This window comes from Euprymna scolopes, chromosome 24, assembly GCF_053919585.1.
Source record: "Euprymna scolopes isolate OS-2025 chromosome 24, ASM5391958v1, whole genome shotgun sequence".
In the NCBI taxonomy this organism is placed as follows: Eukaryota; Metazoa; Mollusca; class Cephalopoda; order Sepiida; family Sepiolidae; genus Euprymna; species Euprymna scolopes.
The window spans coordinates 1210116-1224992 of NC_136505.1; the positions used below are offsets into that span (position 1 = coordinate 1210116).

The 14877-nt window shown below is 39.3% G+C and overlaps 1 protein-coding gene across 1 annotated transcript in view; it reads right to left on the reverse strand.

Annotated features, from left to right (window-relative positions):
* Positions 1-1083, reverse strand: part of LOC145246564 (uncharacterized) — an 81985-nt gene extending 80902 nt beyond the window's left edge. The window contains exon 1 of the mRNA XM_080108165.1: positions 904-1083. Coding sequence (XP_079964291.1) covers positions 904-930 — 27 coding nt within the window. The 5' untranslated portion in view covers positions 931-1083. The remainder of the gene's footprint in view (positions 1-903) is intronic.
* Between the last annotated feature and the right edge of the window lie 13794 nt (positions 1084-14877).

Sequence of the window (14877 nt, forward strand, 5' to 3'; positions counted from 1 at the left end):
TTTGTCATTGTTCTAAGGGAGACAACTCACGTTTACTAAGAGATTCGTTCATTTGTCATTTGTGTTAGGAGGCTAATAATGCTGTCAATAAGTTTAAACGAGCGGTTTATAAACACATTCTTTTTTATTTTTTTGGAGGGGGTATTCAATCATCAAACTTGCATAGTTTTTAACAGGTGCTTCTGCAGTTTAATTAACCCTTTTTTCCGTAAGTAACGCACCGACATTAACCGACCAAAGAACCGTTTAATATTTCACAAAAATTCTGTTTACATTACGTTACGGAACGAAGTTGTCACATTCCAAAAATCACGTAATTTGATCAAGTAGTTCTTTTTTAATTCAACAAAACTAAATTTTACGAACATAATGAAATTTAATAAAATAAATAAGGGAGACATAACTCAACTCAAAGTGTCGAGGTAAAAAAATCAGCCTTATGTTCACTACAATTAGTAGTAAAATCGCTAAAAATTGTAAATTTTGATTTTTTTAAGTTAAAAAAATATTTGATCGATTTACATAATTTTTGGAATATGACATTTTGGTTCTGTAATAAGTACGTACATCATAAAGATTTTTCTGTAATTTCTTTACTTTTAATTGCCGCCACAAATGCAAAATTGAATAAACACCAAAAAATGTTTTGTTTGTTAAAAACACAAAAACAAAATATGAAAATCGTTTATACAAAATTATTTTATTTTCGATCAAAAGTGAAAATTAAAAGCGATTTTCAATTTATGATCCAAAAAATATGAAGAATTAAAATTTTGTTGATTTAATTTATTTTCAAACTTTTTAAAAATAAATTAATGGTTTAAATTATTTTTTTTATGGCAGACGATAAAATCGATTATGAAAACAAGTTTGTTTAAAATCTCTCAAACGTACGAATCTTACCTGATTAGTTTGATGAGGATATTTCATTGTTTTCTTCTAAAAATTAATCACTTTTCTGCCATCTATGAAGGCAGGCGAACTTTTCTTCCGATGAAAATTAGAAAATTTTGTGTCTCTTAAAAAAAGTTCCAATCGCAACCATTCGGCTCAACTCGTTTGTTTCCGTAAATTAATTAACATTTTGACAATTTTATAAATTTTATTATAATTATTTAGGTAATTAATTTAATTTTATATTCTTCAAAGATGAAGTATGATGAATAACTTATAATGAACAACTAGATAAATAAATATATAGCCGTCGTTGTACGGTTTTTCCAGTACCAGCGATCGCGGTTCGATTCCTATCAAAGTTAGCAGCTAATATTTTTGTATGCAGATTTTCCTTAGTGTATTTAGTTAAACATTTTAGTATTTTTTATGAGCACCCCTAAGTAAATCACCGACTCCCCACCTCTCAAAAAAATGAAATTCTACTTTTATTAGATGATTACATGTTAACAGAACAGTGTTCACTGAACAGACCGAAAAAGAAAAAGAATTTTGTTTTTAAATTTTGAATAGGAGATCAGTTGTGCAATAAATTTAACGTAAAATAATCCCTTATTTCTGGGCCATTGTTGAACTGGTGAGCAGTTTAAGAGCGCGTAGTAGTTAGTTAGCTAAAAAATAATTTTTTTTTTCTTTTTTTTTTTTTTGCTAAACGGAGATAAAATCTGTTCGTTTTTGGGGTGGGAACGATGACGGTAAAATTTTGTTCACATATGAAAAGTTGAGGCACTTCTGTATGACAGTTACATATTAGCATCAGAGACGAGTTATTGTTGCGGACCAGGATATAATAATCCTAACTCGCTACAAAAGAAAATAATGAAACGAATGGAAAGAAGGAAACAAAACTCAATTGCTGAATAAAATAAACATGTCGTTTATTTTCTGTCGAAAATAAAGGGTTTAGGTGGAACACGTGTTCATTCAGTCGTTGACGACTACGCGCGTGGAAAAGAAAGGAATGAAGTAGAGGAACGAGAAATGGCAGTCCTGCATGTAGAAAGAGAAAGAGAGAGAGTGTTGGCCTCAGCAAAGCCGTGCGTGCATGATAGCAGTCGTCCACGTGGAAAAGTCTTCAAGCCAAGAGCTGTGGATGCGAAATTGTCTGGTTGACGAACCAAGGCAAAAGGGAAGGAAGAGGAAGTTGAATGTTTGTTGACTTTTATACCGGGGTCAGTGTTCTGACTGCGCATGTCTAGATTTCCTTTCTGGGGAAGTGACGTTTCCCATGTGTGCGTACATGTGCGCGTACGTGTGTGTACATGTGTGTACGTGAGCGTGTGTGTGTGTATGCACATGAATGTGAGTGTATATACATGAACGTGAATATATGTACGTGTCTGTGCGTATGTGAGTGTGTACATGTGGGTGTGTGTATGTGAGGAAAAAACATGTTTGAACATTATTGACTCCTGTTCTTAGAAAGAGAACTGCCATCTAGCAGCCATTATATGAACCTTAAATATAAACAAGTGTTTAGAATAACACAAAAATATATTAAAATGTATCAACATTAATACTACACATGAATAACAACGTGCAAGACAAAATTAACATTATAGATGAATGAGTTGTTAGCACGTGCCGAAACAAACTGGACATGCACGCTCGCTTTATTTACAAAAACAGCGTAAGAGACTGTTATGCTCTCTAGTGATAAAGACATCAATAGTTTCATCAGAGTGTAAGGGAGATAACTCTGTCCAATATATTACATCCCTTCAATCTTACTCCGGATCACAAACATAGTCTTCAAATTTTTTGGTGGTCTCCAAATACGTCCTGACCTGCGAGAGGGCGGTGATGCCGATTTTCCTACCACTGCTGGAGTCCCTGCAACTTCTTCCATCTGCCTGCTCTCAGGTACTAAACTTTCCTCAGGAACTTCAGGTGTGCTGAAAACTTCAGGTGTGCCGGAATTCTCAAGATTCTCTACAGCGTTATCTGCTTGTATCTCAGGCGTAAGTTCCACTGCTGCCAGTGATTGGAGTTTCACAAGCAGGTCCACATGTCTCCTTACTAGCCCTCTACCAGTTTCCACTTCAAAACTCACTGCTCCCAACTGTCTGGTAATGGTACCTTCAATCCATTGTTGAGTAGATCCATAGTTACGCACAAGTACAGGATCGGCTACTTTAAATTCACGGAGCGGTACCATTACTTTGCTCCCCATTTCCATTTTATTTCTCACATCCAGAGCCCTGTATGTGTCTGGCTTTGCCAAATGAAACACCGTTCTTAACTGTCGTTTGAACATCAGCTCGGCAAGAGAAACCCCAGTTGATGAGTTGGGAGTTACCCTATAAGTGAATAAAAATCTGTTCACCTTGGTTTCAAGTGTTGCCTTGAGGTCCGTTTCCATCCTTTTAAGTGCTTCCTTGAAGGTGCGTACACTGCGTTCGGCTTGACCATTTGAGGAAGGATGGTAAGGAGCTGTGAAAATGTGCCAAATTCCATTGACATTCATGAATGTTTTGAATTCTTCACTTGTAAAACAGGGACTGTTGTCACTCACGATTAATACCGGCAGTCCATATGTTGTGAAGATCCCTCTCAATTTCTCAATTGTGGTCATAGCTGAAGATGATTTCGTTATGCATATTTAAGTCCACTTTGAATGAGCATCCACTGCTATCAAAAATATGTGCCCCAAAAATGGACCCGCACAATCTAAGTGGACTCTCTCATGGCGAACTTGGATATTCTCAGCAATGAATGGGAACCTTGCCAGGGTTGCTTTGATTAAGCATGCAGGCTCCACAAGCATCCAGATTTGGCCACCACACATAGTTGCGAGCAAGGGCCTTCATCTGCGCGATCACTATGTGTGTTTGATGCAATTGCTGCAGCGCTTTCGTTCTAAGTCTAACTGGAATTACAACCCTACTTCCCTACAATACTGCACCATCTTCACATGTCAACTCTGTCCGCTTGTTGAAGTAGGGCTTCATTGCTATATGTGGAATGCACCTGCTCCAGCCATTCATGTATTCGTGTACCCGACTTGTGGTTAAAAGTAAAGAACCTTACCTCATGCATCATGAGGTCAGTGTGGAAAGTGCAGCGAGAAGAGAACAGTTGGATTTTGGAGTTGGATTTTGGAGTTGGGTTTTGGAGTTGGAGTTGAGTTCAAATTTAACGTCAAGCTATTTCGGCACAGTGACAAAAATGGGTGACCGAGTAAAATTGAGCAGCGATATCCTGAGGCCATTTACTGGAGAAGGTGATGTGGTTGCGTGGCTTAACAAGCTGAAGTTGGTGGCAAGGCTGCAGAAGATCGAGGATGTAGCCACGTTAATACCTATGTATTTGGAAGGAAGTGCTCTAGCGGTCTATCTAGAAATGGGAGAGACGGATCAGGCTGAGAGCATTGAAAACCGGTTAAAGACCGCATTTTCCGAGAGCACGTTTGAGGTTTACAACAAGCTTAAAAGAGTCACCTGGACTGGGGAGTCTGTGGACGTGTACGTGGCAGAGATAAGACGACTAGCAGGATTGGCTGGATATGGGGGATGCAGCCTTGAGAAGACTGTAAAGCTGGCGCTTGTAACTGGTTTCCCTGATCGCATCTCCATGGAGCTGCAACGACTTACTGATATTGAAACCATGGAGGTGGAGGAGATTCTAAGGCATGCTAGAGTTTTGGCGAAACAGCCCGGTGAGCTGGGGGCAGTCGCAGTTGCTGTGGCAAGCAGAAAGAAGCAACCAGTGATGAAGCAAGGCCGTGGATTTACCGGTAAATGTTTTCGATGTCAAGGACCACACCTGATGAGAGACTGTAGGGAGCCACGGCCAGACATTATCTGTTTTCGGTGTGGCCAAGTAGGGCACATTAGCAGGAATTGCCCTTCGCTTCCGGGAAACGAGTAAAGGGATGCTATTGTAGTAACCCCTTTTATACTGAACAGGCATATGAGAGTTTGTTGCCACAGTTAGTGATCACAATCATTAGAGCAGTGGATGGCAGAGAAGTGGAATGCTATGGAGAGGCCGATGCGGAGATTGTAGTAAGGAATATGCCATTGCGGCTAAGAGTGATCGTGCTGGATAGACTGGTTGCAGGAATCGATGTGGTGCTGGGCCTGGATGCGATAGACCAATTGGGAGGAGCTACTATTGCTAAAGGCCAGGTGAAGTTTGGCAATCAGAGTGCACCGGGAATAACAGGAAGTGTAACTAGGCGTGATACCAACCAACCAACCATCGAAACCCCGACCGTGTCTGATTGAGGATGATGACTTTCGAGCCTGCTTCGATGGCGAAAAATGGATGGTAGAATGGTGATGGACCGCGGAGCCACCTGTATTGACGAATCGGGTCAGCTGCTACAAAAGCACACTGAAAGGAGCTGCGGAGCTGCAGTTTGAAAAAGAAGTTGAGAGATGGATAGATGAAGGAATATTAATGCCGTGGTCAGGGAAAGTTGAAGGAATTTTGCCACTCATGGCTGTGGTCCAACCTATTAAGAAGAAAGTTAGGCCAGTGTTGGATTTCTGTGAGCTGAACAAGTTTGTTGCTTGTCACACAAAGGACGGAATCGACGTGCGTGAAGAAGTCGTAAGGAAATGGAATTATAGAGAGGCACCATCGCACTATAAAAGCTGTGGCATCAAGAAGCCGGATTTCGCCCCAAAAAGCAGTTTTTTAGTACAATATGACGCCGAAGGTTGGTCAAGACGAAAATTCAGTGCTGCACCGGTCTATTTTTTCTTATGAATGGCGACATCCATTGACTGTAACACAGAGTGAAGAACAGGCCTGCGTGGACATCGCAGTTGATGAAGAGGTGTGGGTGAAACCACCCAATTCTCATTGCACGACTCGCTGGGGAAAAGGTACAGTGACTGAAGTACTCTCCAAAAACAAGGTAGCGATTGACGGAATGCCTCATCACATTTTAGATATACGGAGAGTGTCCTTGCCATCAGAGGAAGAGGAGGTTGATGCTGATGTTGAAGTGTCTGAAGAAGAGCCTCTTCGACGATCGCACCGTGAACGAAGACGCCCAGCGTGGATGGCGGACTATGATACTAATTATTGATCTTAGAGATCAAGGGGGCGTGTGGTTAAAAGTAAAGAACCTTACCTCATGCATCATGCGGTCAGTGTGGAAAGTGCAGTGAGAAAAGAACAGTTGGATTTTGGAGTTGGATTTTGGAGTTGGATTTTGGAGTTGGAGTTGAGTTCAAATTTAACGTCACAACTCAAAGTAGGGTCTCTCTGCGTATCCATTCTCACTGCTGCCACAGTCACTGGAGCATCAATCAAGTTCATCATGTGTATCCTGTTAGTATTTGGTATGGTATCTTGTTCCTGTGCACTGATTGGAAGACGACTGAGGCAATCTGCATTTCCATTAAGGGACCCGGCACGATACTTCAACCTATAATTGTAAGCAGCCAGAAATGTGGCCCAGCATTGAACTCTGGCAGCAGCAAGAGAAGGGATTGGCTTGTGTTCAGCAAACAACTCCAATAACGGCTTGTGGTCAGTGAACAACGTAAAATATTTCCCATGCAGATATTGGTGTAACTTTTTCACTGCAAAGACTAGGGCCAGCCCCTCCTTCTCAATGTGTGCATAATTCCATTCTGCCTCAGACAGCGTTTGTGATATGTAGCATACTGGTTTCTCCCTTCCATCTTCCATTTTGTGAGACATTACAGCTCCCAGTCCATAGGGAGAAGCATCTACTTGCATTAGAATAGGTCTAGATGGATCAAAATGAGATAAAAGAGGTGCAGAACACAGCATCTTCTTGGTTTCTTCAAAGGCCCTTGTTTGTCCAGCACCCCATACCCAGAGATCACCCTTCCTTGTTAAGCTATGAAGCGGTTCCAGTATTGTTCATAAATTCGGCAAATGACTATGATAATAGTTAAGTGCCCCGAGGTAGGCTCTTAACTCCGTGATGTTTTGTGGGTGAGGTGCCTCTGTCATAGTGGCTACTTTGTCTGGAAGAGGCGCTATGCCTTCCTTACTAATTCTGAAACCCAAATATGTTACTTCAGGAAGAAGAAACTTGCACTTACTTTTCTTTAATTTTAATCTGGCCTTATCCATGGCAGCAAATACACTCTGTAAATTCTTCAGATAACTACTGTCATCAGTACCTGAAACCAAGATGTCATCCACACGCACCTTGCAAAAAGGAATGTTCTTCAACCTTTTTTCTATCTCCCTTTGAAAAATCCCTGTGACACTGTGTACCCCAAATTGTAGTCTGGTGGGCTGGTATAATCCTTAGTGGGTGTTTACTGCTAGTAGTTCCTGGATTTCTTCATCCAATTCCAGTTGCTGATAAGCATGGCTCAAGTCAAGCTTGCTAAATTTCTAACCTCCTTTCAAAGTAGCAAATATATCTTCTATCCGAGGAATGGGGTAGTTGTCACATGGTGATGCCCAGTTTACTGTTTGCTTGTAATTTCCGCAGATCCGAATGCCCCCATTATCATTTTTGGAAGTTGGTACAATGGGGGTAGTCCACGTAGAGTACTCCACTCTTTTGTAAATTCCCTGGGTTTCCAGGTGATTTAGCTCTTTCTCCACATCCCCTTTTATGGCATAAAGCACTGGTCTTGCCCGACAAAATTTGGGATTCACCATCTTATCAATGGGTATTTTCACCTTAAAATCTTTTAAACACCCCATTTCTTCACTGAACAGCGACTCAAATTCTTTAAGGACCTTTTCCAACCACGAAGGGGAATCTTCCTGGTATAAAGAAAACATGGCTTTCCAATTTAGCTTTACCTTATTTAACCAGTTGCGGCCAAGAAGTGTCGGTACATTTCCTTTCACCACCAGCAAAGGTATTCGATACTTTGACCCTTCCTGGATTACTTCTACGTCTGTAGTCCCATGTGGTTTAACGAAATAAATAACACAAAAATATATGAAAATCAAAACACTTATTGTATAAAAAAATGTATCAAAATATAATTTTAATGTATTAATATAATTTTTTTTTCAATGAGCGAACTGAAAATAAACTAATAAATATAATAATATGAAACATTTATAGATTGTTTTAAGAATTTTTTTTTCGGTAAGGTTGTATAAAAATGTAGCAAAATATAATTTAAAAAACATAAAACATTTATAGAGGTTTAAGAATTTTTGTTTTTTTTTCTACAGAAAGATTGCATAAAAATATCATTTTAGTTTGCAGTGTTCGAACATGCCTTTCCTCACATATACACACCCACATGTACGCACGCACATATGCACAGACACGTACATATATTCACGTTCACGTATATACACTCACATTCATGTGCATACACACACATGCTAACGTACACACATGTACTCACACATGTATGCACACATGGGAAACGTCACTCCCCCTGAAAGGAATTCTAGATATGCGCAGTCAGAACACTCATCCCAATATAAAAGTCAACACAACCATTCAACTTCCTTTTTTTCTTCCCTTTTTGTCTGGGTTCATCAACCAGGCAAGTTCGCGTCCACAGTTCTTGGCTTGAAGACATTTCCATGTGGACGAGTACCACCATGAATGCGCGGCTTTGCTGAGGCCAACACTCTCTCTCTCTCTCTCTCTCTCTCTCTCTCTCTCTCTCTTTCCCTTTCTACATGCGAGACTGCCATTTCTCGTCCTCTACTTCATTCCTTCCTTTTTCACGCGTGTAGTCGTTAACGACTGAATGAATACTTGTTCCACCTTAAACCCCCTTTGTACCCCCTCGATGTAAATACCCCTGACAAACCTGAGAAGCAGCAAAACCCCACCCCTACACAGTAGAAATCCCTAGATTTAAGAAGGACTTCTATTCTAATAGTTTCTTTTCCAGAAATGCTAGACTCTGGAACTCCCTTCCGGGTTCCTGTTTTCCCAACTGTACTGACATGCAGAAGTTCAAGTGTAATGTGAACAGACATCTTGCTGTTCAACTCCCTACATAGTATCCCTGCAACTCATGTCCCTGATAGTAGCCCCTACATAAAAGTGGCATTGTGCCTTGGCGAAAATGGAATAAAAAACAAAAAATGTTATATATCCCCCTTTTTTGGAAATATGATACAATTATGAATATCTCCAGTATCAAATGATCCTGTGAAATTTATTTTATTTATGAACACCAAAGAGGGGAGATATGACATATGAGAAATATTTGGAATTAAGTCTCCTCTTGCTGTTATTTCAGATCATTTGAAACCATAGCAGCAAGTTTTAGTCTCCCCTTCATCAAGGCCAGAGGTTTGGGGGAAATATCATATATTTTGTAATTCATATGCAAAACTAGGAAAACAAATGATTGAAACATTTTATGGCTGTAAAAAGTGCCAAAAATAGCCTCTAGATGATGGACGATCCTCTTAATGTGTGACCTTAAGAGTAAATGTCACATAGCCCACTACACAATTCAGGTCATTAGTTTTCCAACGAGCCTTCATTTGTTAAACTCTGATCAATAGTCGCTGAGATTTTGAACTTATAATATTGCCAAAAATGGTGGTATAGTGTGCTAATGAGACTAATGAATGGTTCAAAATGGTAATTGAACACATGTTCCCACATGGAAATTCTATAGCAAACCCCACTCTCCCCAATGGTTTACTTCTACTTGTGCGGCTATCATTGCCCAAAGGCAGCATGCATACTGCAGATTTAACCAACATAAGTCTAGTACAAACAGACAAAAGTTTATAGAAGCTAGAAATAATTGTAAGAAAGAAATAGTGACAGCTAAGAGAGAAAATGCATTGAAACACAGAAATTAGGAACCCGTGATTTCTGGAAGATCTACAACGGTGTAGTAAATAATGGGCAATCGACAATTCCCCCACTATCCAATAATCACAAAGTTGTTTGCATGGCAACTAAGAAGGCTAACATACTTGCCAGTCAGTTTGCCTCTAACTCCACATTCGATTCAAAAAACCACTCCCTCCCTGACTTTCCTTTGCGGACAGATGCCACACTTGATGATCTGAAAATCACTCCCTCTCATGTTATCGTAAAAAACCTAGACACCTCCAAAGCATGTGGACCCTATTTCATCCCGGCTGTGCTATTAAAAAATACTTCACTGAGGTTGCTCCAGTCCTCTTCAAACTATACAACAAATGCCTTAATGAATCTTGCTTTCCTGACTGCTGGAAAACTGCTTCTGTAGTACTAGTTTAAAAGAATTCTGGCGAAAGAACTGACTCATTAAATTATCGCCCCATTAGCTTGCTCCTGCTTTTCGCCAAAATATTTGAGTCAATTAAACAAGCTCTAGTTCATCACTTTACAGCTGCTAAACTTTTGACTGGCGAACAATACAGATTCTGACAAGCTCGTTCTACAGCAGATATCCTTACTATAATCTCTGAACTTATATACCATTCACTGGACAAAGCAGGTGATGGTAGAGTGGTAGCTCTAGATATATCTAAGGCCTTTGACAGGGTTTGGCACAATGGTCTTCTCAGGAAAATCAGATCTTACGGTATCACTAGATGAGTACTTAACATAATTAGATCTTTCTTAAATAAGAGAAGAATCCAGGTTGTTCTTGACGGTCGTACAATATATATAATAAATATATAAACAATGTGATATAAATGCAGGTGTACCTCAGGAGTCGATCCTTGGACCTTTATTATTTCTAATATTCATAAATGACCTCCCTGATAAAATTGTTTCTGAGATGGGTATATTTGCTGATAAAACCACGCTCTATAACAGGCACGAGGGGAAAACGAATGAACACATATTTAAGGAAATGGCAAAAACACTAGAGAAAGACCTCAAATTTGTGGTTGAATGGGGACAAAAATGAATGGTCACATTCAATGCTGCCAAGACTAAGCTTGTTTCCTTCAATAATTACAAGAAACCTTCTCAACCACCAGTAGCTTTGACTAAAGATGCATTACCTGAAAGTACTTCTTTCAAACTCCTTTGCCTAATGTTCACAGGGAACATGAGCTGGAACAGATGCATTGAGAGCATTGCCAAGGCTGCTGCAAAGAAAGTGGGTTCTCTCTACCATACTAGAAAGCTACTTACACCTGAAAGTATCCTGTATCTCCACAAGACCACCTTTCCCTCTTATATGGAGTACTATTGTCACATTTGGCCTGGTGCATCTGCTACTAGTCTCTCGCTCCTGGACAGAGTTCAGAAGAGAGTCGCCAACCTGATAGATCCTGAACTGTCATCTAAGCTTCAACCTCTGCTCTATCGACGTAATGTTGCATCCCCATGCCTGTTCTACAAGTATTTTAATAGTTCCTGCTTTCCCAACTATAATGATATTCAGAAGTTCAAGTTTAATGTTAACAGATATCTTGCTGCTCAACTCCCTACATATTATCACTGCAACTTATGTCCCCGATAGTAGCCCCCTACATCAAAGTGGCACTGTGCCTTGTTTGGGGTGAAAATTGAACAAGATACATATATGTGTGTGGATATATCTCTACTGGTAACTAAATTGAATATTGAAATGCTCATATCTTTGGTTCTCTGGGACGAATCTACATGAAAATTTGCAGGCTTTTTGAAGATTATAATACTATTCTATGGTTAAAATTTTATGACAATTGGTAAAAAAGAACCTATATTTTCAAACCAATAAAATATGCCCAAATTTGCCTACATTTGTATATATATATATATAGTGTCCTGGCAGGCTAGATTCAGTTTTGCTGCTTTGGAATGAATTTTGCATCGGGTTTTGTGATCTTCAGTGGAACTAGCTTTTACTAATTGCTATTTCACTTTCCGTTTGATAATTGAGGATGGTTTGCGAATATCATGACCATATTTTCTCATGATTGGTAGCAATGTTCTTATTTCATGGTTTATCAGTTTGGTCGCAAGAAAAGGAGAGTTGCCAGGTGTTGTATGCAAGGTTAGCAGTACATGGTTTGGATCATCTCCATTCTGGAAGCACTTGTGCAATGTTTTTTTATGATTTGAATTGTCCTCTCCACTAGACCATTAGATTGTGGATATTGTGGGCTGCTTGTTACATGAGAAAAGTTCCATTTTGTTGCATTTTTTTTGTAATCATAAGTCGGACTATGACAACAGCATATTCTTTTCTTTGTTTTGATTCTCAGGTATATATTCATTGATATCTTATGTTTTTATGCAGAGTGATGTGATTCTCGGTTGATTAATTGTGTCTGTGTTGTATATATACTCGAGAATAAAAACAATGAAAAGAATATGCTGTTGTCATAGCCTTAATCATGAGACTTTAATTGGGGACCATTATTGGAGATTACCAGGTTAGGTATTTCATGCTTGGAGAAAATGTGTTTTCATCTGGCTTATCACTGTTTGTGCAGTTGTGTCAGTAAGTTGGATGAATTCAAAATATTTTTGAGTAGTAATCTACTACCATTAGATAATCTTTCCTCTACAGTCTGAAGACATTTGTGCCAACCTTATGCCAAGGTTGGTCCGGTATAACATGTGACATCAGTGAATCTGAGTCAGTTTCTTTTTATCCCATCTACTATTTAATTGTTCATGTTTGGTTAAAAAAGAGCCTGGCTGGCATTGGATTGAGTTTTTTCAATTCCCAGATGAGTTTGATGCAAGATTCTACGCATTTCTTACATATTGGTTGGTACCACAATTTGTTGGCCTTTTAATATCAGCCTCTCCTGGTATGACAGGTCATCCTGATAATTAAAGTAAGGATGGAGACTTACCAACCATGATTTGCTGTTGCAATGTTTCATCATTAGATGTTCCAGTCGTCAGCTGTTGTTGATGTTTGTCACTGATGGGTATAAAGAGATTATCAAGTGTACAAAGTTCATTCTTTTTTTGTTTTTGTGCTGCACGGCTGAGTGTGTCATCAACGCACATTAGTTTGCTTTGAGTGCATTTGATTTATAACTTATATTTCTGTAGATGCATTAAGAAATGTATTTTGGTTTTGCAATTAGTTTGTGACAATGGTTTTGCAATTAGTTTGTGATCATTGTTTATTAGAAAGATTTTTTTCATCGTTGACCTGCTTCTTCTGGTGGTCTGTCAAAGGATCACAGGTTATCCTTTTCTAACAAAAAACAAAGAGGTGTAGTTTTGTTTGATTAGTTAGGAATGAATTTTCCTAAGTAATTCATCATGCCTAAAAACACTGAAGTTCTGCTTTGTTGGATCTGGCATATTCATGATAACTTTGTATTTTTTGTTATCAGGTACAACCCTACAACTGGATATTCTGTGTTTTAGAAATGTCAATAAGGTCATGTTAAATTGGAACTCTGATTAATTTCACAACTGATTTTCTAATATTATTCAGAACTTTACTAGTTGTAATTTGTAAAAGTTTTGAAGTATTTGCCCAAATAATGATGTGACCTTGTGAATTTCTATACCCTTCAATGTATTCAATGATTGATGCTATTTTTGCATAACATACGTCACTGCCATTATGTATACCATATGGTTTACATATGAATCTGCTTTGCCGGTAGAGTGCATTGAGATTGAAAAGCTTCAAACTTTCTTTGTCTACTTTGATTTGACAGAATGCATTCAGCTCGCTGAAACTTGCCCTGAGCTATGTTTTCTTTTTTTTTTTTTTTTTTTTACACAGTGATCACCACTTATCAAGGCCAGGAAGCCACTCAGGGATAAGGGTTAAGTACATTACGTTAGTGTGGAGATTTGATGAAGTGTTTAATTAAGGGGGCGGTTCATTAGGAATTTGTTAACATTGGACTTGAAGACATCCAAGTTGTAGTCCGGAGGGAAGCAGGCAGACGGAACAGAGTTCCACAGGCGTGCAGTTCTAAGAAAGAAGCTTTGTTCATGGAATCCACGTTTTGATTTAGGCACAGATATAGAGTGGGGGAAATTTTTCACAGTGGATTCAGCTAGACTGGTGTTTTTCGTGAAAGATTGGCGAGGGGGGACCAGAGATTGGAGTTCAGACGAACACCTGCCATGAAAATAACGATAAAACAAGGATAGGCTCGCAACATCTCTTCTGTGGGAGAGAGGTTGCAGGGTAGAGAAAAGGGCATCCCCCACTAAGCCACGAAGTCTATTTTGTACTCTGTCAAGGCATGATAGGTTGTTTTTGGCAGCTCCTGCCCAGATATGGCAACAGTATTTCATCCTTGGACGTACTTGGCTTTTATATAGATAGAGAATTGCATCAGTAGTGAGATATCTTCTGGAGCGGTAGAAGGATCCCACCATCTTTCCAGCGACCTTGGCAACAGACTTGATGTACGTGTTCCATTTCAGATCAGGAGTAAAGGTCAAACCCAGAAGCTTGTCAAAACACGGGGCCTCACCCAGACGAGAGCCATCCATCACAATTGATGCCAGCTGGGGATCAGAGCGTTGATGATGTAAGGATAGGAGTTTGGTTTTGGATGCATTAAAGGTAACCAGCCACATCTTCCCCCACTGAACCACGCGCTCGAGATCAGAGGAGAGAGAATCAGAGAGAACTTTGTCATTTACAGCCTTTGATGTGTTGCTGTTCATCATCCATTCTATCTCCACTGGAATTTTTTGACCACTCAGTTGTCTCAGTTAAGATAAAAAGAAAATGTAATAAGTCCCTCAACATACCTCTCCATCGTACAGTATATCGATACTCTATGGCTGACTGGGATAGCTTTTGTACATTTATATCAGATCTATCTTTGCGTTTCATGTTTAAAAAGAATGTGTCCTCTATAGCATCAGACCAGACAGAATGGTTAATTGTAGATATAGACTGCTTCATACCATATACGAAAAATTCAAGCCAAAACCTAACAGCCAGCCATGGTTCTCTCTAGAATGTGCAGCTGCTATTACACACAGAAATTACTATTTCCATTGCTTCCAACCTATTAGATGTACCGAGACTAAAGCCACCTTTGGGACTGCCACAACCATTGTAAAAGAGTAATAAAGAATGCAAGAGAGTTGTATGCTCAGTC